Raw genomic sequence first — 21946 nt, 5'->3', positions numbered from 1 at the left:
ATCTGTAGCCGTAAAAAACCCATCTGTATTTGTGTTGATATAAATAATATACATGTACCAACTGTTTACACCGTTGGATTGAGTAATCGCTTTATTTATGGGGGAATAAAAAGTTTCTACCGGCTATAGAGATGCAAAACACAAAGTATACAAATATTCAAGAGTATACGCCTGAAGATGTTTTTAAGCAAACATCAGTTGGTATTTTAACGTAATAAGTTAGATACGGTTAACAAAATGACCAATAAGATAAAAAAAAAAATACTATGAGATTACTGATCACTTCGATTTCTCTTGTGAAAATGACAATGGCATGCTGATGGACTTTACATATTATGACTACCTGTAGGGAAAACGATAAGACACATGAATTAAATTTTTCATTATTTAATTGTGCATGTTATATTTCCATACTTCAGGGAATTGGTATTACTTTTTAAAAACAACATCATGTTTACAAATGAGAATGAGGCCGCGAGATGCCGTTATTTTTAAAATGAATTTTGCGCTTTCAGTACACACAAAGTTATTAACCATTGCATTTTTTTTATCCTACTGCAATTAAGATTATTCTTATTTTCAAAGACAATCCATGACCGTTTGTGTTTTAATATTTTAAACACAATGGTAAAACAGTTGCCGATCCCACGCAGAATCTACAGCGCCATACTCCATCCAATCATAGTGGATGTTAACCCTTTTGATAAAAAAAATATTCAGTGCCAACCGAGCACGCGTGTGTATGCACCGGATAAAAATTACTTCCGGTATAAAATAAAAGTACTTTTTTCTTTTAATGTTTGAATTTAACCCTAAATTTTGTTTGCATTGAAACGCATTTGTACATTTTATTTGCTCCAATCAATCCATTTATTTTACAAGAGATTTAAGCAATATATTTTTGAACAGGTTATGTTCAACTAATTTTTTGTGTCACTTAATTTTAACGGTCGACGTTATATTCTATACACGCTCACAGTCTGACCATTGGAATCTATACACCCTTAAATTTTTCCGTAAAGTAAACCATGAAACTGTTGACTGCGACCATTTCAACTAGTTTCATTTCCGGATAGCCCTTTAAGCTCCCGTTTTTGTATAATAGCTATTTTAAGGATTATAACTTGGACTTCCAATATGTCGACATGGATATACAGCCTCAAGTCAACTTTGTAATTTCTCCGTCACCATGATGTGTCGCTGTGGTACGAAAGGATTGGGATCAAGTATGCTAACAGTAAAAGATATATGATTTTATTTTGACGTTTGAAATATCAAAGACGAATATTTGAATGTTATTTTATGTATGTTTGGTTCATAATGGTACTTTGTCAAGTGTTTGTGGTTATAATTGACTGATGCATAACATTCTTAATGCAATGTCAGATTCTAGTTGAGAGAATTGCTCCCATTTGTCCCAAATTTATTTTCATCAATTGTGGCAATGAAAGCAGATCAGATATCATGCACAGTAAAGATTTTCCTTTTCTTTTTGTAATATATTTTGAAGAATATCAAAGACTGTGGGAACTGAAGGTTTTATACCAAGACTTACAGTCATAGTTGATAATGACAAAGTTATCAAGTATTGCATTATTCAAATATAATTTCAGGTTATGCAGATTGTTGAGAGCAATATGATGAGGGAAGGCAGGAAAGAGTCTTATTGTCAGGTAATGTTAACAAGAAATGTTTAAAACACCTTCTTTTTTAATCATGATTTCCAATATGATATCATGTGTATTGTGATCCTAGAATTGGACTTTTTTCTTTATTGGATTTTTAGGAATATTTAACTGCTTCAGACTTTGAAATAATATCATGACAGGAAAGCAAACCACAAAGTATGTTTTAATATATTTTGCCTAATACTACCGTACAGGCAATCCATATAGCATACTTTTGTTGTAAAAAAACTTCTTAATATTTGCACAATAGGTTTTAAGACTTTGATTTTTGAAGGTGATCAACAAAAGAAAGATTTTTCATAGAATTTTCTTTTATATTATGATTTAATTGCAGTATGTACTCATGGAAAAATGATGTCCGAGAGGTGGCGAATAAGGATTTGCATGCAGCATTGAAGAACGGTAATATGCATGTTGTATTTGTTTTCTTCTAAATATGTGAATACTGTGTTAAACTTTAAATCTTGCCATGAAATAAGTATCATGTATTCCAATTTCAATTTGCCAGTATTACTATATCATAATCCTAAAAGATCCTCTACAACTAAACTTTATGTAAAAATGTTTTTTATACATTTGAAATTCTTGTAATTTCCTGCTAACAGCATTTATTCCTGTATTGCATATGGACTGATAAATATGCCCAAGATTGCCAAAAAAATTGCTAACTGCTGATCTTTGATAAATGGGGATGCTTTTAATCTATATCTTTATTATTTATTTTTTCAGGCAAAGAATACAAAGAAAGGTTCTCTTAACATAGAAAGTAAAGAAATAATGAAGTTCACACTACAGTTGACAATCTGGATGTGTTTCCTTTGTTATTTGAACATGATTTATTTTAACTTACATAACAAGTATGCACTACAATAATGAATATCTATATTAATAGTAATGATATTCCATTAAACATGGATATGGAAAAAATATTCTTTGACAGTGCAAGATAAGATAAATCCAGACATAGTCAGAGTCTTCAGTTAACTTGGATGTGTTCCATTTGTTTCATCCACATACTTGAAATTTGTCTTGTAACTACCTGTATTTTTATGAGGTTAAGTGGTGAGTAATCAACCTTTATCATAACATTTTCTTATTTGGGGATAGTATGTATTTATGTTGACACTATGTGTACCTTCATTCTCTTCATTTTTCTGTACAAAACAAGACCGAATGTGTCATTTTAGTTTTACCATTTTAAACTGTATTTATTATACTCTTCATTGAATACCCATTCGTATATTATCAAACATTTTAACAAATTTAAATGTGTTGTTATTTTGATTATATTGTGTTGGTGTCATAGGGTACATGTACATGTCCATTCCTAGCCTTCAAGATAAAACAGATATATTTTTTGTTGTAAAATGTGTTCTTTATGCATATACATATAGAGTGGCTACAGAGAACTCAACATTTTTCTTACAAAATATCTAAGGGTTTCCCTGCATGTGATTGCTACATTTAGTGTACCTCATGTTATATAATACATTGTATATGATCAATAAAACAGATTAAGAACCAAAGCTGTTGCTAAATACTTTTTAAAAGCTGTATATGTACAAGACAATACTGAGACTGTATAGACACCAATGTTTGTCCTAGCTTGAAGATGTATAGATTCCAATGATTGCCTTAGTTGAGGCTGTATAGATTCCAATGTTTGTCTTAAGCTGAGGCTGTATAGATTATAATGTTTGTCTTCAGTTGAGGCTGTATAGATTCCAATTTATGTCTTCAGTTGAGGCTGTATAGATTCTAATGTTTGTCTAAAGTTGAGGCTGTATAGATTCCAATGTTTATCTTAAGGTGAGGCTGTATAGATTCCAATGTTTGTCTTAAGCTGAGGCTGTATAGATTCTAATGTTTGTCTTCAGTTGAGGCCGTATAGATTCCAATGTATGTCTTCAGTTGAGGCTGTATAGATTCTAATGTTTGTCTAAAGTTGAGGCTGTATAGATTCTAATGTTTGTCTTCAGTTGAGGCTGTATAGATTCTAATGTTTGTCTTCAGTTGAGGCTGTATAGATTCCAATGTTTATCTAAAGGTGAGGCTGTATAGATTCCAATGTTTGTCTTAAGCTGAGGCTGTATAGATTCTAATGTTTGTCTAAAGTTGAGGCTGTATAGATTCCAATGTTTATCTTAAGGTGAGGCTGTATAGATTCCAATGTTTGTCTTCAGTTGAGGCTGTATAGATTCCAATGTATGTCTTCAGTTGAGGCTGTATAGATTCGAATGTTTGCTTTCAGTTAAGGCTGTATAGATTCGAATGTTTGTCTTCAGTTGAGGCTGTATAGATTCCAATGTTTATCTTAAGGTGTGGCTGTATAGATTCTAATGTATGTCTTCAGTTGAGGCTGTATAGATTCGAATGTTTGTCTTCAGTTGAGGCTGTATAGATTCCAATGTTTATCTTAAGGTGTGGCTGTATAGATTCCAATATTTGTCTTCAGTTGAGGCTGTATAGATTCCAATGTTTATCTTAAGGTGTGGCTGTATAGATTCTAATGTTTGCTTTCAGTTAAGGCTGTATAGATTCGAATGTTTGTCTTCAGTTGAGGCTGTATAGATTCCAATGTTTATCTTAAGCTGAGGCTGTATAGATTCCAATGTATGTCTTCAGTTGAGGCTGTATAGATTCCAATGTTTGTCTTAAGCTGAGGCTGTATAGATTCTAATGTTTGTCTCCAGTTGAGGCTGTATAGATTCCAATGTTTGCTTTCAGTTAAGGCTGTATAGATTCCAATGCTTATCTTAAGTTGAGGCTGTATAGATTCTAATGTTTGCTTTCATTTAAGTCTGTATAGATTCTAATGTTTGCTTTCAGTTAAGGCTGTATAGATTCTAATGTTTATCTTAAGTTGAGGCTGTATAGATTCTTATGTTTGTCTTAAGCTGAGGCTGTATAGATCCTAATGTTTGTCTTCGGTGAGGCTGTTAAGCTGAGGCTGTATAGATTCTAATGTTTGTCTTCAGTTGAGGCTGTATAACGTTCAATGTTTGTCCAAATTTTAGGCTGTATTGAATCCAGGATCTCTCAACTTTGAAGCTGTTTAGATTCCAATAACTGTCTTAATATAAAGCTGTATACAGTCCAATGTTAGTGCTACGTTGGAGTTGAAAAGACTCCATTGCCTGTCCTACGGTGTAGCTGTATAGATTCCAATGTCGATCGAACTTGGGAACAGTGAGCTATAATTGTTTATTTCCTTGAAAAGTATTTATTTTATTTAAAATTGTCATCTTTTGTCTTAATTATTATCTGAAATCTCAAAAAATGTGGATAAAGAAATTTTCATATATTTTACGACATTTCAATGGGGGTGTATAGATTCCAGTGGTCAGTCCGTGAGCGTGTATAGAATATAACGTCGACCAATTTTAACACTTGTCGTGTAGCCAAAATGAAGGAGAGTATAGGCCAATTACCAGAAGAAATACAGGCTTTCATTCTTAGCAAACTTAATGGACGGTCAGCAGCTGTATGCAAGAAGGTGTGCAAACTGTGGCATGAATTGATTGAAGGTATAATTATTATGTTATATACTATATTATATAACTATAAGTTGATATATTTTTCCACCATTAACACTATGTGGGAATGGACACAGGATATAACGAAAAAAATGATCAATCGATAAGCGTTTGATTTTGACACATGGTCAGTTTTCTATCATTTTTGGTATTTAATGTTGATATCTTTAACAAAATCGAAGAGTGTTGAATTAGATACTTTGCAATATACGGCTATGATGGAGATAAGTCTCATCTTTTGTATAGTAGCCCAATTCACTCCGAAAGTTGCTTGATCGCTCACAAATGTTAATTTATGTGGTACTATTTCAAACATAAATCAACAAATTGAAAATAAGAATAAAAACTGAATCGAGCGATTTCATTGTAATTACATAATCTAGTAATGTGTAAAATATCAATATGATATATTTTGTTGTTACGGAGATATTCATACCTTTTGATGCCCTGGCAGTGTACTGGGGATAGATGAAGCAAATAAATAACTGCACAGGGGATAGCTATTAAGTTGACTGAGGATAGTAATGATGTATTTAGAATAACGAGACTGTGATAATGATTACAGCTATTTATCTAAAAGCGAGCTCGAGGGAAAGTGTTTGATGTTGTCCATATCGAGGGATGAGGGCAAAAACATGTTGTTGTTGTTTTTGTATCTGTAGGCACTTAAAACTGTTTCATTCATACATATTAGTTAACCATGATGTGTTTTTCACAAGCATCAATATCTAAATATTTGAAATACACCGGTTATCTGATTGGAGTAACACAAAACATATGGCCGTAGAATTTTTGTGGTGTTTGCTATTCATATATATAGTATTGCTTTGTAAATCAAGTAGGTACGTTTTTGCACACAGAAAGTCACCAGTAGGGAATGAGATATTGTGATCAAATTTGGAACACGTAAAGCTTTTTTCTTAGCTTGAGTCGATTTTGGTATTACTTAGAACAGAATAATGGTCTACGTTCGTTCATTTCAGTGAGAAAGAATGTATTGTGACCAACCCTGATATTTACGCAGCGTGCATATAAGTTCATTTAGGAAAGCATGGATGTTAACTAAAGTTTGCTCAATAATTTCTTATCAAATTGTACTGTAACTTTTTGCAGATTATTTGAAAGTTCAAAAAATACATATACATGTATATTGTATATTAACAGTGTTACTATCAATATTTGTCCCATTTTATATGTTATCACCAGGACACAAATTTCTCAACTTTGAAACTATCCCCAGAACATAATACGGCTATCCCCAGTACAGTACTGTGAACATTTCTAAGGGCATATCTTTAACAGTTTAAAAGTTACATTGCCATATCTCACAATAAAAATAGTTGAGCTTATGCTAGTGAAATCCTTCGATTCAGATTTTTGATTTATTCGATATATTTCCTAAAAATAAGAATACTTGTCGAAATTCTGTAAGTTTTGAGGTGATCAGCTCAGATTTGAAGAAACATTTTACGAAGTCTGCTAAATCGTAAGCACTTTAAAGTATACCATAGGGCAAATTTAGCATTCAGCTATTAATTCAAACACTTGCTTCATTTTTGGATACGGTAGGTATGCATTTACACAGCAAGATCTTACCTCTGGTAAGAAAAACAACTGCATAATTGTCTGTTTACTTATCACTTTTTGAGCTATATCCGGTGTCCGTTCCCACACAGTGATTAAATTCAGGCTTAATGTGTTCATCAATGGATGTGTAATGCAATGGCAAAGGCATCATACCTATTACTATACTTCTTGGATTATGTCAACAGATTGTTTTATTCATTCACTCACAGTCTTACAATTTGGGCATAAATGTTTTGCCTTACAGACCAACACCCAAAAATACCTGCGACCAAAAAGTGTTATAACAGATTCAGTCAGATGTATAAAATTTTGGTTTAAATGACAATTGCTTTTAAATGTAACTGGTGTGGGGTGCATTAAGAGTTAGTTTAATTTACTGTAAATGTACTGATCATTATTTAATATTAGAATGTTTTAACTATTTCATGAAAAAAATTAATTGTACTGATTATTATTAAATTGTTTGAACTTTTTTAAAAATGAAAAAAATGTAACTGGTGAATATCATATCTGTTATCATAAATGCATGTATTTGGTGTTATTTTAAAGATTGAAATATGGCCATTTTGAGAATTTCCAAAGACAGTTAGTCATCATTTAAGAAAAAAAATTGAATCACAACTGTTCACAAATAAATCAATGTAAATAATAGTATTATGGAAAAAGTGCTGAAATTATTTTAAACTGGTAATTTATAGGAAAACTTAAGTACTAACCAGTAAAAATACTGAGCGATAGATCAGTAAAATTGCTGATGATTAGACTTTTTATCAAGCCCACTCAAGGTGAGCAAGACATAGTTGTCACAATGGCGTTTTCAGGTGCACATGTTGTTTTGTGTTGCAATTGTGTAGAAGAGCTGTGTCAGGGGCTCGACATGTCGCCATTTGGCTTCTGTTGTTCTCTCACAGGCATTCAATAAAATATAGATACGCATTGGTTAATAAACGATTAATAAGTGATTAAAACTTTGAATTTACAGTAATTTCTTAAATTCCGAATTTTAAGAAGTGTGCATCATAGCCTAAAAGACAGGTCTGTTTTCCTGTGAATATAGAACATTTTACTTATTTAGGATTGGAAAGCTGTATGCATTTTTGGCTGAGATGCTGCCTGAAGGAGATACCAATGTATACACTGGTTGAGTATACCCGACTGATGCAGCTGAGTGGTGGAAGGGAAGCAACTCTTACAGAATTGGCGCTTGACTGGATGTCCAGTCTTGGGAGTAAGCTCCCATGGATGTTCTGGAGAGAGGTGTATGCTGAATTTTATAGGTTTGTCCATTTAATCAGTTTTACTTGAAAAACATATCAATATTTATATAGAATAATTTTATAAAGAAAAACAACACTCAATCCAAACAAGCTTTTTGTTTATTACAGAACCACTTACATTATGACAAGAGAGGAAAAGAAAACAGAACTGCACTTCTACCCACTACATGGAGAAGTGTCCTGCTTGCATGTTCAAGGTATCTTAATCAATACACAGGGTCAGATCCAGGATTTGATGTTAGTGGGGGCTGAAATTAGGGGTGTAACATTTTGACTTGTGTCTGTCCCTCAGAACCCAAATTTATTTGGTTTAAAATGTTCAAGGTATCTTAATCAATACAAATATCAAATGTATACCATAAATGGCAAGGAATTATATTCAAATAGGCAAACACTATGGAACAGTCTCTTGATGACCTGTAATACAAAAATGTTAAATCTTTGATTTACTGGTAAAATATATATGAAATTATTACACATTAAGTTTAAATAAGATATCAACCTATGATAGACATTTTCTGTTTATGGGTGAAAGTCGGGCGACACATAGGGGTTACTTTTTTCAGCAGCGGCGGTGGCGGTTGCGTCCCATTTTGGCTTGTCTGGGGCATATCTCATAAACTATAAGTGGTATCAACTTGAAATATCATATGTAGATAGATCTCATTGAGGGCAAGTACAGTGCACAAGAACTGTTACTCTTGCTTCCATATTTTTAGAGTTATTGCCCTTTGTTAATTTTCGTTATTAATTTTTGTCCGGCTTAACATTGTTACCTTCAGTTCAAATGCCACCTACACTTGAAAGTTAAATGGCAACATTATTGTCTATAAATTAATAAAATGCCAATCTAACAGCTATAATGTCGACAGTAAATAATTCGTCAGGCGACACAACCGACTCCGGAGTTCTAGTTAATTTTAAAACTGAATTCAGAATATTTGTCCTACGCCAGGTATAATCTATTGAATTATTTTTTGAAGTATTGAATTACCCAATATTTAATATAAAAAAATCACCCATATTCATATACAAGACTGAAAGCTTATGACATCACTAGTCTAGCTACAGGCTACAGGGAAGCTGTGTGATAAGTCCCCGATGCACAATTGTGACATCTGATCAACATACATATCATACAATCACCTTTTCCATTGATGTTCAAAGCAGTTATATCAATTTCGAAACTAAGAGCGTCATTGTCTGTTTTTGCATAGTTTATTGTTTTTGCAATTAATATTTTTTTATTTATTATGTGACTTTCTGACACACTATATTTAACTGAAACTCTTGATCAAAAGGATATTTTGTCTTGTGCTTGATAATAAGAGGGTCCCAATGTATTTCAGACAATGTCGTGTACTCTGGCCATGACAGCGGGTTGGTTATGAGCTGGGAGAATGTTGAGGCAGACCTTCACTGTGAGACCCTGTACCGTCACCATCGACGTGTTACCTACCTCACAGGGCTTGACATGGGTATGATATGGGCATAGGATTATTGTGTTTCTTGTCAATTTCCTATTTGATATAATTTTGTCAAAAAAAAGAATGAATCCATCAATGTACAGACACTTTGGAATGGACCAGAGTTGCATTTAACTGTACAAATCATTTCAAAATTTAAAATGCATCATATTTGGCAGATTTCACAAAAAAGGCAATTATTTGGCCCATATGCTTTCATTTATTGCTATTGCATGTCAACGTCATATATACAGCAATTGCCTTTCCCAACCCAATAAGAACACCTAATAGAAGTGATTTGTATTAAAATAATGAAAATATTGTGTTAAATAAGGTATAAAAATGTAAAAATATGCCGATATTTAGGACAAAAAAGACAGAAAATCTTCCCGGTACCAATATACCACTTTTTTGAGGATGCTTTTCAGAAACATCTGGTAAGTATTTTATTCTTGTCTGTTGAATCATGTTTGCAAGAAATGTTAATTAAAACAATAATATATCTAAAATGATTGCATTTCGATCGTAATATACTTAAATTTTCGGTAATTGCGCATGGTGATAACGTTACGGTAATCTGTATTCCAATTGTTGTGTAACATTAGCAGACATGATCCACTGCTAACTGTTTTAAGCCTAAACACACCTTTATTAAATCACTGAAAACAAAGACTACGTGTCAGATAAAAACAGTATTGCATGTAACAAGAAATTGGTCATTCCCGATCATAAAGTTTTTTAGGTCTAAAAATGTGTTAATGTTACGCAAAATCGATTCTGTCCCATTTTAGCATGACGATAGCACCTTTTCTATTCGTGAATAATTTACACCGACTGAGGGTTAACATCCGGGTAGCGATTACTTTTATATTGGACTGGTTCACAGTTGACATTGAAATGATAAAAATAGTGGTGAATACCGTTGATAAAAACTTAATCCAAGTTTGGCTCATTCTGTCCTTCGATGTAACGTTAACAATATGTCACGCTTAAGACAAGCGCTTAATAAAGCAAGAAAATCGTTGAAATTTGATGACTTTCCCAGAGTCAATTATTCGAACATAACAATGTCGTCTGTAAACTATCGTTTGTAAGTATTCATTCATTAGGTACGTAGTTTATATTGAATTCATACCACTTTTGTGTTTGATATCGTTATTTATTGGACAGAATTAAGAATGCAAACGTTATAAAATGGACAGAAATATAGATGATAACGTGACAAATGGACATAACTGCAAATGTTACATTGGACAGAAACCTTCTTTTTTATATAAAACACATATTTATGTTTTGTTTTTTGTGATCCATTGTATGCTTTTGATACAAGCTTAACTGTTTAATACTTAATCTGAATTTGATTAAGTAAACTGAAATCTTATGTTATGATTGGGACAGAAATATGTTTGCTAATGTGACAAAAGGACTTTTCCCCTAATGTTACATAGGACAGAAGCAGAGTTTGACATCACCAAGAGAGAATGCTTGAGATGAAAGTCAATATTTGTATGCTCATTTTGTGATTCATTGTGTTTCTTATTTGACAAATCGTATTTTTGACACAAACTTGAGTTATATATTGTATCTTTACCTTATTTTAGTCACCTGAATGCTAGTGTTACATTTTGGACAGAACAATGTGTGCTATTGGACAATAGGACATATCCCCTGGTGTTACTTTTGGATTCCTGTTTGAACCCCCCCCCCCCAGAGTATATAAAAGTTTAAGAACATTGTTTCTGTGCTTCTAAAACTGTTCAATCTAGTGACTGTTTTTTATTCAATTTCAAACTGTCCCAGATTAAATTAACTGAATGCCAGTGTTATATATATATATATACAATAAAAAATACGATAAATTTGTTAAAGGCCTAGTTTAGGTCCATTTTCATAATAAAACATTGAAAACTGCACAGCAGGTCTTATCAGATTGGAGATCTGATAAGACTTTTTCTATTTTCCCTGAACCCCACCCCTGGACCTAGGGTGTGTGGTTACAATTGACTGGTGCATTATGACCAGTGGTATTGTGGCGCAAGTTGACGATCTAAATGTTGTTCCATGTGGAAGGAGTCTGATGAATAGATTTACAGATAATAAATTGACGTTGTATTCTTGTAGTATTTCAAACAAAACTGTTTTTTGAATGTAGCGAAACAATAAGAAGTGTTAGTAAAAGTTAGTATCTAAAATGATCTGTTGCTAAAAATTTAAAATGTTTGAATTTATGGCATTTACGTTCGAGTGTTTTGTTTTAGTTTGTAAGATTGTGAAGACAGCTCTGTGAATTTAATCTCTCAAATCTGCTCCCTTGATAGAAAACATTACGTATTGTGTTAGTTTTGTGAGGCAATGAGAAAGTACCCCTGGTGGGGATCAAACCAAACCCACGACTTCTTGTGTTAGAGGCAGACATATATAACTTAGAACACTCTCATATCTCAACAGAAAGTATGTAATAATTTAATTTCTTTTTCAGAACCATACCCTTAAAGACAAGAAGATGATGTGTAAATCGTCTGAATTGTTTGACTGATGCAATTTACTTACATTAAACATTATTTTATAAGAATTGTCTTTTGCTGTGTCGGGTTGGATTATATGCAAGGTTACTGGAGGTTGGGTGGTTCTTGTTACAGGTTTTAAAGTTCTGGATGTTTGTTTGCCTTTTTTATGATAAGATCTTTTGATCAGTGTTTATGTCACTGTGTAGGCATATACAGTTCGGGGTAAAGATTTCTGATCAATCTCTTATGACACTGTGTATTTGTACACAACCTCTGTAAATGGATCTTAATCTAATGCACCAGTCAATTGTAACCACGCCCCCCGCCCCCCAGGTCCGGGGAATAGCAGGGACTTTGACTTTCGGTCCAGTAAACCCCGGGTAAACTCCCCGCCCTGCGGGGATGAACTGATGGTAAAACCCCGGCCAAATGCCCCCCGCACCCCAGAGACTCTATATAAGTCAATATCTCCGCTAAATTTGGCACTAAGACAAAACCACCGCACTCACACGGCCATGCGGGGCCACCTGGAAAGTAAAAACACGGCCCTTTTCCACGGCTATCCCCAGTATACCCTCGGACCTGGGGGGCCGTGGTTACAATTGATTGGTGCATAATTGCCTAATTGTCTTATCAGATCTCGATCTGAGTATCCTGCTGTGCAGTATGGGATATTTTAAGATAGAAATGGACCCTTAATGGCTATGAGCCGATAAACCTACCGGTAAACACAGGAAATTGGCCCCTACTGTCAAACCAGGGTGATTAGAAGGAGATGCACAGCAGGGGATTATCATGCCAAATATTCCTTAAATTAGGCCTTAAAAGGGGGAGGGTCACTTTTAAAAGGCTTAAGCTAGGCCTTTACGACACACAACAGTCTGATCTTTAGTTCTATTGTTGGTTTTTCGTATTGGAAGTTATTCTATCCAGATTGGTATATTTTTTTACGAGATTGTTTAATCAAACTGCTGCGGGAACAGTGTTTCCAGGATTCGTCATTCAGTCTGACACCATATAAACTTAGGTCAACAGTGTATTTATAAATCAACATGAACAAAACTAGTAGGAACTATATGAGAAGCAATAGAATTATATTGTAACAACAGGTTATTAAAATCTCAAATGAGTAAAACATTATAACAACATTTAAACTAAATAAAGAGTCAAAGAACTATTTTCAACTGTAGAAGCTCATAAAATGTGTACGTCTGTCACACTGCAACTTCGTCAAATCTTGTATGATTATTATGATTTTTTTGTGATTATCAATTGACTGTGTTTATCAATCATTTATATAGTTTGTTTTATACTGTATCAAGCTCAAACAGTCTGTGGTAGGTCTGTATTTTATTTTGTCGTGAAACATTCAGTCCAACTGCTAATGTGACATACTGCTAATGTTACTCATTCTGTCTTGTGATAACACTAGCACATACTCGCAATTAGCAATTTATAATATATATGTTTAATATCAAAGGTAATGATAATTGCACCATACTAGAGACATTTATATCACCACAACAAAACATTTATGTTTATAGCTTATCTGATCAGATATAAAAAGAAAACCTATGTTTGCAGAAAACATTTTCTGTCTTGTTGTCCAATTTGGGTTTGTTTCAATAAATTTATTTGAGAAAAACGAAACAATCTTTATTTTTTGTCTGTACAATCTGTTTTATAGATAAATGAACCATTTAGTGCAAGACAAAATACTTCTTTGGATCAAAATATTAAAAAAAAACAAGTTTTTACCGGCAATATTGTAACACTAGCACAAATGGTATGGTGATTCAAAATTCTTTTTTTTATAAAAATGCATGAATAAATCATTGCAAAAGTTCTAAAATATGATAGATAAGAAATTGCTGTAAAAGATTTTGTTGAAATCACAAATCTGCAATAAATTTTAAAAATCAATATTCGCCGGGAACTTTTTGGTCACCAAAACGTGAAATCTGCCATTTGCATAAAATCATAAAAGTCTTAAAATTAAGAACACACAGTTATCATGTATATTTTATCCACTGAATTGTAAGGCAGGAAAATGACTGCATTTAATCAAAGGTGACATGTTCTGGAAGTACTCTCCAGAAATTAAAACACACTGAACGAAAAATGTATAACATTTCAGAAATTTTTAAAATTTTTGTTTATTAAGTTTATCAATCCATCACTTCAGTTACGACAACAAATGATATTCTTAATGGCGAGACATCCAACATCATTGTGAGTTCATCAAAGGATGCTAACCTGATGTTGTACAACCTAGAAACAGAGACCAGCTCCACCATCAACCACTACACCAAACAGATCAACTGTGTCAGGTATGTACAACATGGAGACAGAGGCCAGCTCCACCATCAACCACAACACCAAACAGATCAACTGTGTCAGGTATGTACAACATGGAGATGGAGGCCAGCTCCACCATCAACCACTACACCAAACATACAATATGGAGACAGAGGCCAGCTCCACCATCAACCACTACACCAAACAGATCAACTGTGTTGGGTATGTACAACATAGAAACAGAGACCAGCTCGACCATCAACCACTACACCAAACAGATCAACTGTGTCAGGTATGTACAACATGGAGACAGAGGCCAGCTCCACCATCAACCACTACACCAAACAGATCAACTGTGTCAGGTATGTACAACATGGAGACAGAGGCCAGCTCCACCATCAACCACTACACCCAACAGATCAACTTTGTCAGGTATGTACAACATGGAGACAGAGGCCAGCTCCACCATCAACCACTACACCCAACAGATCAACTTTGTCAGGTATATAAAACATGGAGACAGAGGCCAGCTCCACCATCAACCACTACACCAAACATACAATATGGAGACAGAGGCCAGCTCCACCATCAACCACAACACCAAACAAATCAACTGTGTCAGGTATGTACAACATGGAGACAGAGGCCAGCTCCACCATCAACACTACACCAAACATACAATATGGAGACAGAGGCCAGCTCCACCATCAACCACAACACCAAACAGATCAACTGTGTCAGGAGATCAACTGTGTCCGGTATGTACAACATTGAAACTTTAACAGATGCAAGCTCCACCATAAACCACTACACCCAACAGATCAACTGTGTCAGGTATGTACAACATGGAGACAGAGGCCAGCTCCACCATCAACCACTACACCAAACAGATCAACTGTGTCAGGTATGTACAACATGGAGACAGAGGCCAACTCCACCATCAACCACTACACCCAATAGATCAACTTTGCCAAATATGTACAACATGTAGACAGAGGCCAGCTCCACCATCAACCACTACACCCAACAGATCAACTGTGTCAGGTATGTACAACATGGAGACAGAGGCCAGCTCCACCATCAACCACTACACCAAACAGATCAACTGTGTCAGGTATGTACAACATGGAGACAGAGGCCAGCTCCACCATCAACCACTACACCAAACAAATCAACTGTGTCATGTATGTACAACATGGAGACAGAGGCCAGCTCCACCATCAACCACTACACCGAACAAATCAACTGTGTCAGGAATGTTCAAAATTGAAACTTTAACAGATGCAAGCTCCACCATAAACCACTACACCATACAAATCAACTATGTCAGGTATGTACAACATGGAGACAGAGGCCAGCTCCACCATAAACCACTACACCGAACAAATCAACTGTGTCCGGTATGAGAGTTACATGCTTAAGTATTTTATTTTGTGAAGCCAAATTACTTACTAGAACATGATTATTGGAAATAAAATATCTTTCATAATGACTGTTTAAAAAATAATTTCATTTAAAATTCTTTCAAATTAGAATATTCAAAAACTATACCATATAATAAATGGTTTAATAAGCTTGATCCTGTTTTAAGGGAAAATTGGGGATATGCAATACTATGTTGGACTTATTTAAATACCTCAAAAACGTGTTTTTTTAGAAGTTTTTGATAGTAGATATGTTATGTCTACATAGATGAATGATATCAAGCACATGGACCTGGTTAAACTCATTGTGTTGAAAAAAGCTGGTTCATCTTATTTGATATAATTGATATCCTGAAAAAATATGTTACGATTATCTTCAAAGGAAAGCATTTCCTTTTGTTTAATTGTTTGCAATTTAAAGACATCTTGTCATGTTACTTTACAGTACATGGGGTAGACATTTGGTTGCAGCAGCTGACAGGTGCTTCATTCAGGGACAGCCCCTTTGGAAAGTGGACAAATCAGATCTCTCTGTTGGGGTCACATGTACACTGTTCAGCCAGTCAGCATCTGACATCACAGCTGTTGCATTTTGGGAAGAAACAGTATGATATTTTGTACTTTGCAAGATTTGATGTGTTTTTTTTAATGAAAACAGATGTTTAGTATACATTTATACTAATCGGATACAATTACTACAGGCTAGACTTATGCCCGTAGTTACTTCTAGCCCCAAATGAGACCTTACATGTGTAACTCTCTACCTTAGTCCTTTAGCAACCTTAGTTTTAGTACAAGTTACAAAAAATCTTCGATTGTTCAGGTTCTGTCTGGAGATGAGATGGGGAATCTGTTCCAATGGTCCGGTTGCCTACAGTGTAGACAGGAGGGAAACCAAGACATGACTCCAGTGGCCAACCTACAGGCAAGGGTCAAGGCCATATTCATACAGGGGTCAAAGATCATCTGTTTTACTAGTAAGTGGCATAGGTTAATGTAAATATTTAAGATATATGTGCAATGTCTGGTAACAAAGAGTGGTTGCCTGAAATGAAGACAGGAGGGAAACCAAGCCATGACTTCTGTTACCAACCTTCATGCCAGAGTCAAGGTCATCTTCATAGAGGGGGGTCAAAGGTCATTATATTGTGTTAATGATAAGTGAAGGTGGATATGATATGTTGTAGATCCACAATGGAATTAATGTAATTTCATCTTATGCTATATTACGTTGATCTATATAAATTGAGATTGTGCATTTGAACACAAGCCATTTCAAAGAGGTACATGTACTGAATCCGTATCAAATGTAAGCCATCATAATGAGGCTTTGCAGAGTTATAAAAATAAGTAAATAAATAAAAATGAAAGGTGTTCCTGCCTATTTCAGGTGATAACTGTCTGCATATCAGCCAATACAAGTCAGACAGTAAGATAGAGTTTGACAAACTGAACATACACACTGCCTTGATGAAGACTGCAGAATTTATCACTGTTAGAGGACCAATTCTGGCCATAGGATGTAAATCTGGTAAGTGGAATAAATGTTTTTCCAAACCAATTCTTTGGATCCACTAGTTTGCCTTTATGTGATTCCATATATACTAGCACTTCATTCTATCATGTATATAACTGTATACATGTATATTGTTATTTTCTTCTGTCCAGATATTAAAATGGCATCTACTCTGTGACAACCTGTAAACAAATAACTGTTATAAAAAAAACCAGTTTAATATATACACATGCCGTTTTATTTCTCAGTAGTACATTTTTTCACAAATTAAATTGATAAAAATACATGCATTTTAGCACGGACATCTGTTTTTCAAAGAAAACAGTTAAGGTACTGTCAAAGCCTTGACGACGTTGTGGTTGTTGGCATGCCAATCTTGAGCCTTGGTCATGATGAAAATCCTTGCAAGATTTTTTCAAATATGACTTGGTACATATGTTGCCAGGGACAATATCTGTACAGCAAGGCCCATAACTCTGTTTTCAATATTTTTTAGTTATGCTGCCATTTAGACTGAAAAATAACAAAGGAGCATTGCCTTTTGCATTTACTCTCGTAAGAAACAATTTTTTTCTTGTATTAGGAAAGCATCATACATCTGTTTCAGGTTTTGTATATTTATACCACATTCCAAAACCATCTGACTGGGATAACCTGCTATTAGAAAAACCTGCCCACATTCTACAGTTCAGTAAGGACCACATTCACTCCATCGCTATCGGAGATGACGGGAGTTGCCCATATATTGTGGTAGCTACTGAAGATTACTGTATAAACATTGTGCAGTTTAAACGAAGGCGGAAAAACAGTGAAAATGCTAAGGTAGACTGAATATTGCAAAAAGAAAAATAGTAATTGGGAACATTCATGTTTTGTTCTGGATGGAGTTTCAAATATTACCTTTCCTGTCTTTATTCTTCTTGCTTCATGTCATTGCACTTCAATGTAATTGTATTGACAGATAAGGGAAAGTCTCAAGTCTACTCTGTCAGTCTGTGATTCAAGTTCACTATAGTGGCTATTGTCAATTGGTTTGTGAATGGTTGTCTGGTTTAAATCTTCAAGAGATTAGGTCTTTACCTTACATGTACATCTAGTCATTTTACATAAGATCTGTTGATTTGTTTTGTTATGGATGAAGTGGTAGATAGATGGAGCCAAGTAATGGTCATTTATAAATAAGTGTCTACATATTGCCAGATGTGTTCAATTTCTCTACATTCTCACTTTATATCCTTGTTTGTTACCTTAACTTTGTTATTACACTTGACTGTGTGACTTTATACGTTTTTAAAATGTCTTAACTTTTAAAGATAATAAAAATGAGAAGAATGATTTTGTTGTATTTATTTCACATCTTAGCCATACACATGTCTATGATCTAAAATATTAGTCAGTTGTATAGTAATAGATGTGGTCATCTTCCCAAGTATGTTTCTTAGCAGTGTCTCTAGCATCTGCAGGAAAGCTCAAATACTGTGCTGTGCCCTTAGATATCATAAGTCCATCCTCACTGAGTAACACTGCTGGCCAGATAACAAAATCCAGATCCTCCGACTCCTCTGTGTAATTTGTGAAGTGCCGCGGAGTTTTCCCACTAAAGTCGAGGGCTATTGCAGGCTGTTGTGTCTGTAGATACCAGCATATTTCAGTACATTTTTTCAGGTAGGCTACAATGGGGGGTTTCCAGTTTTGCCACAAATGAATGAGAAGGTCCAGGTCTTTCTCTGTATTGATACGCTGTTTCATTTCCTGAATATTATCATACAGACAGGGTAATGATAATAGAAAGAGCAGTCACTATGACAAAACAACCAACAGGCTAACAGGGTAAATTGATATTTTAATTAGTGCACAAAAATGTTTGAACAAGCTTGGTTTTGCATCAAACTGTTGTAATTATAACAGAAATTTATTCGACCCAAATAGGATAACGTTTATGTTGAGCTTATGAAGTAAATGGTCCTGTAAAACAGACTTCACTTTTTGCTAAGTGATGAGAAATGCTTCTGTTTTCCTACCTACCTGAAACACTACCGGAAATATCTTGGATGTGGCAGACACTAGTAGCTCCTTAACAGTGAGCTCCATACCCTGATTTATTCTAACAGGAGTTACTTCCCTTGAATCAGTACCTGCTCCACCAGGGGCTGGGACTAGGAGAACTATGTACTGGATAGCCTCTCTTTGTATCTTTGAAATATCTATGCAGAACTTGTAACAGAACTGAAAAAGAGCACCACCAAGCAACGAGTACATATTTTTGTAGAATACCGAGACCATGAAAACAATATTAAAGAATAGAAATCTCAATGTAAAGTGGTTCAGTGTTCAATTTACTGGTAGTAGAAAATCTAAGGTAGTTAAAATTATGCCTGATACTAGCATGGCATCTTATTAATGTTGAGGTTTATTTATCATATTTTGGACTGAAGAATATGTCCAGTGATCTAAAGAAAAAAACTCTTGTGTTTTGTTATACATGAAAGACAAGAAAGTTACCTTCAAGATATCTCTAAGACATATCACAATCTCCCTGTTTGAGATCTGACTGGGCAGTTTTTGACGTGCCGCAGCGAAAAACTGTTGCCATTCCCTCTGGAAAATTCTGTCCACACGTTCGGCAAGTTGGAAAGACCGACTCTGTCCAGTGATGGATGACATGTGGTCGTCTAGAAGACACAAGCCCTGGGCGAGCACAGCATACTCCCTGCAGGGTTGGGGGTTATTGAAGAATATTGTCAAATTTTGAGACAGAACAAGAGCTGTCACTGTAGGTGACAAATGCCCCCGAAGTGGTACTCAAGTGTGATTTTTGTAAAATGTCAGTATTGTCAGTGAACACTTATGGAAAGTTGTTTTAAAATCTGTCCAAGAAAGTTGCAGTCCACACAAAACCACCTATACTCTTTGTCCTTATATGCAGCATTCTATAGTAAACATACACTAAGTGTGACCTCGACCTTAGAGTTAGGGACACGGGTCTTACAGATAACGTGTCATCTTGGTGTGTTGAACACATGACTGTGGCAAGTTACTCATAAATCTGTCCGTACAAGAGAAAGTCACAGTCCAGACACAAGAAATTGAGCTGGATGGATGGACTGACGGACCACCTAATATACAACCTTCGGGGGCTTAAAGCTACACTCTCAAAGATTAAACATTATGAAAACTTTTCTTTTTTTTTGTCTTCAAACGAGTTAATTTTTACAAAAATAAATGGAAACCACTTATATAAAACTGCTGACAAAAAATAGATCGCAGATTTTCATATTTAAGTTCAAAAATTGATGTTTAATGCAATTCTCTTAAACCGTTAGTAATGGTATAAGCCATAAAACATTAATTTTCGAATGGACATATGAAAATCTTTGATCTGATTTTTTTCTCACCAGTTTTATATTATTGGTTTGCAGATATTTCTGCAAAAATTTGCTCTTTCCAAGACAAAAAATAAAAATGTAAAAATGGTAAAGCTGAGAGTGCAGCTTTAAAAACAAGTCATGGTGAACTCTAAAAATAAGATCTACGCTTTATAACAATGGTGTATGGTTTCTGCAATGCATAATATATGATATTTGATGAGCTTAATAATACTTGCACAAAAAATCACCTCTGTTTATACTCCTCCCGTATAAGCTGGGACTTTTTTAGCTTGGCCCTCAGTCTCTTCTCCCAAGTGACAATCGATGAAGATAGCTGTAAATATTGTGGTACATTTGTAAATAATTTATGAAAGTACCCTTTTACTTTAATACTGACCCTGATATCAATAATTGTCATATAGTTGGCATGACGAGCTTGCATACAAAGTTTGACAACTCTTCCACGAGTATCGCACAAGTTATTATTCACATACCATTTTTCTAATTAAGACTTCTTTTAGTTAAGGTCACCATGACCTTGACATTTAACCTACTGACCCCAAAATCAATAAGGGTCATCTACAGATCATGACGTATATGAATACAAAGTTAGAAGATCTACAACAATTCATTAAAAAGTTCATGATTGGAAATTAAAGTGTAATTATAATGGACCATACAACTATGCCTTCCAATGTGATCCAGGTCAACCATGTTTGGCAGGAGACACAATAAAATCATATCTTTTTTGTCATGTTTCATCAGACCTACCGCCTATCGGTACTTACATAAAAACCATTTTTCCCTTCCGTTTCCGTAACTCTCATCCAGGCCTTTGCTATTGTCTCAGAACCAATGTTAACTGCAGCATACTTCTGCATAAAATTTCCAAAAACAGGAGCATAATTTTTCAGGGCTTTCAGCTTCCCAATGTTTCTCTTAAATTTGTCAACACTTCTTTCGCTCACTGGTCCAAGATGGGCTTCAGCCAAGGCCCCTTTACTTTTGTGTCTGTCAATGACTTTTAACTGAGTTTTTGTCCAATTTTCGTCTGCTATTCCACCAATGTAATCTTCATCAAATTCTTTGTCCGACTCGGTTGTCAGACTACTTAAATCAATCGTTTCTGATAAGAATGACATTTCTAACAAGTATGTATATTATAACAAAAATATAGTCAACTGGTTAAATCCTTAATTCGCATTATAACAGTATCCTCCATAAGTTATTTTATTCAAAGAGAAATAATTGTAAATTTCAAAAAAATAAACAGAAATGA

At 34.6% G+C, this 21946-nt stretch overlaps 2 protein-coding genes and 1 long non-coding RNA gene across 5 annotated transcripts; 2 read left to right on the top strand and 1 right to left on the bottom strand.

Moving 5' to 3' along the window:
• The first annotated feature begins 437 nt into the window (after positions 1-437).
• On the top strand, positions 438-18609 carry LOC128226637 (uncharacterized). 3 transcript variants are annotated; one of them, XM_052936598.1, is made up of 10 exons: positions 438-767; positions 5090-5215; positions 7887-8088; positions 8197-8285; positions 9438-9566; positions 14247-14391; positions 16229-16388; positions 16607-16760; positions 17174-17314; positions 17907-18609. In XM_052936598.1, the coding sequence occupies exons 1-10, from the start codon at positions 689-691 to the stop codon at positions 18128-18130; spliced, it is 1449 nt and encodes a 482-aa protein (XP_052792558.1). In that variant the 5' UTR covers positions 438-688; the 3' UTR covers positions 18131-18609. The 3 variants fall into 3 exon arrangements, with proteins under 3 accessions (XP_052792558.1, XP_052792560.1, XP_052792559.1); XM_052936600.1 differs by having other exon boundaries at positions 438-780; XM_052936599.1 differs by lacking the exon at positions 438-767 and having other exon boundaries at positions 5074-5215.
• On the top strand, positions 978-3250 carry LOC128226638 (uncharacterized). The gene is made up of 4 exons (XR_008259710.1): positions 978-1226; positions 1614-1673; positions 2023-2090; positions 2418-3250. It is a non-coding gene; the product is annotated as an uncharacterized LOC128226638 (long non-coding RNA).
• Positions 18610-18649: 40 nt separating the features above from the next.
• On the bottom strand, positions 18650-21858 carry LOC128228719 (uncharacterized). Its single transcript, XM_052940190.1, has 5 exons — positions 21456-21858; positions 20916-21001; positions 19802-20009; positions 19325-19525; positions 18650-19051 (listed from the first exon to the last, which is right to left on the bottom strand). The coding sequence occupies exons 1-5, from the start codon at positions 21807-21809 to the stop codon at positions 18689-18691; spliced, it is 1212 nt and encodes a 403-aa protein (XP_052796150.1). The 5' UTR covers positions 21810-21858; the 3' UTR covers positions 18650-18688.
• Positions 21859-21946: the final 88 nt, after the last annotated feature.

Source organism: Mya arenaria, chromosome 3, assembly GCF_026914265.1.
Source record: "Mya arenaria isolate MELC-2E11 chromosome 3, ASM2691426v1".
Classification (NCBI taxonomy): Eukaryota; Metazoa; Mollusca; class Bivalvia; order Myida; family Myidae; genus Mya; species Mya arenaria.
Note: the sequence above shows the minus strand (reverse complement) of the source record. Positions and strands in the feature narration are given on the sequence as shown.

What these genes read in the sequence shown, in the direction of transcription:
- LOC128226637 (XM_052936598.1), top strand. Translation starts at nt 689, where the DNA reads ATGTTAACCCTTTTGATAAAAAAAATATTCAGTGCCAACCGAGCACGC. An exon ending in CCGGATAAAAATTACTTCCG is followed by an intron (nt 768 to 5,089) that starts GTATAAAATAAA and finishes CTTGTCGTGTAG; the next exon opens with CCAAAATGAAGGAGAGTATA. An exon ending in GGCCATAGGATGTAAATCTG is followed by an intron (nt 17,315 to 17,906) that starts GTAAGTGGAATA and finishes CATCTGTTTCAG; the next exon opens with GTTTTGTATATTTATACCAC.
- LOC128228719 (XM_052940190.1), bottom strand. Translation starts at nt 21,809, where the DNA reads ATGTCATTCTTATCAGAAACGATTGATTTAAGTAGTCTGACAACCGAG. An exon ending in AAGGGAAAAATGGTTTTTAT is followed by an intron (nt 21,002 to 21,455) that starts GTAAGTACCGAT and finishes CAATATTTACAG; the next exon opens with CTATCTTCATCGATTGTCAC. An exon ending in GTCTTAGAGATATCTTGAAG is followed by an intron (nt 19,526 to 19,801) that starts GTAACTTTCTTG and finishes GCTCTTTTTCAG; the next exon opens with TTCTGTTACAAGTTCTGCAT.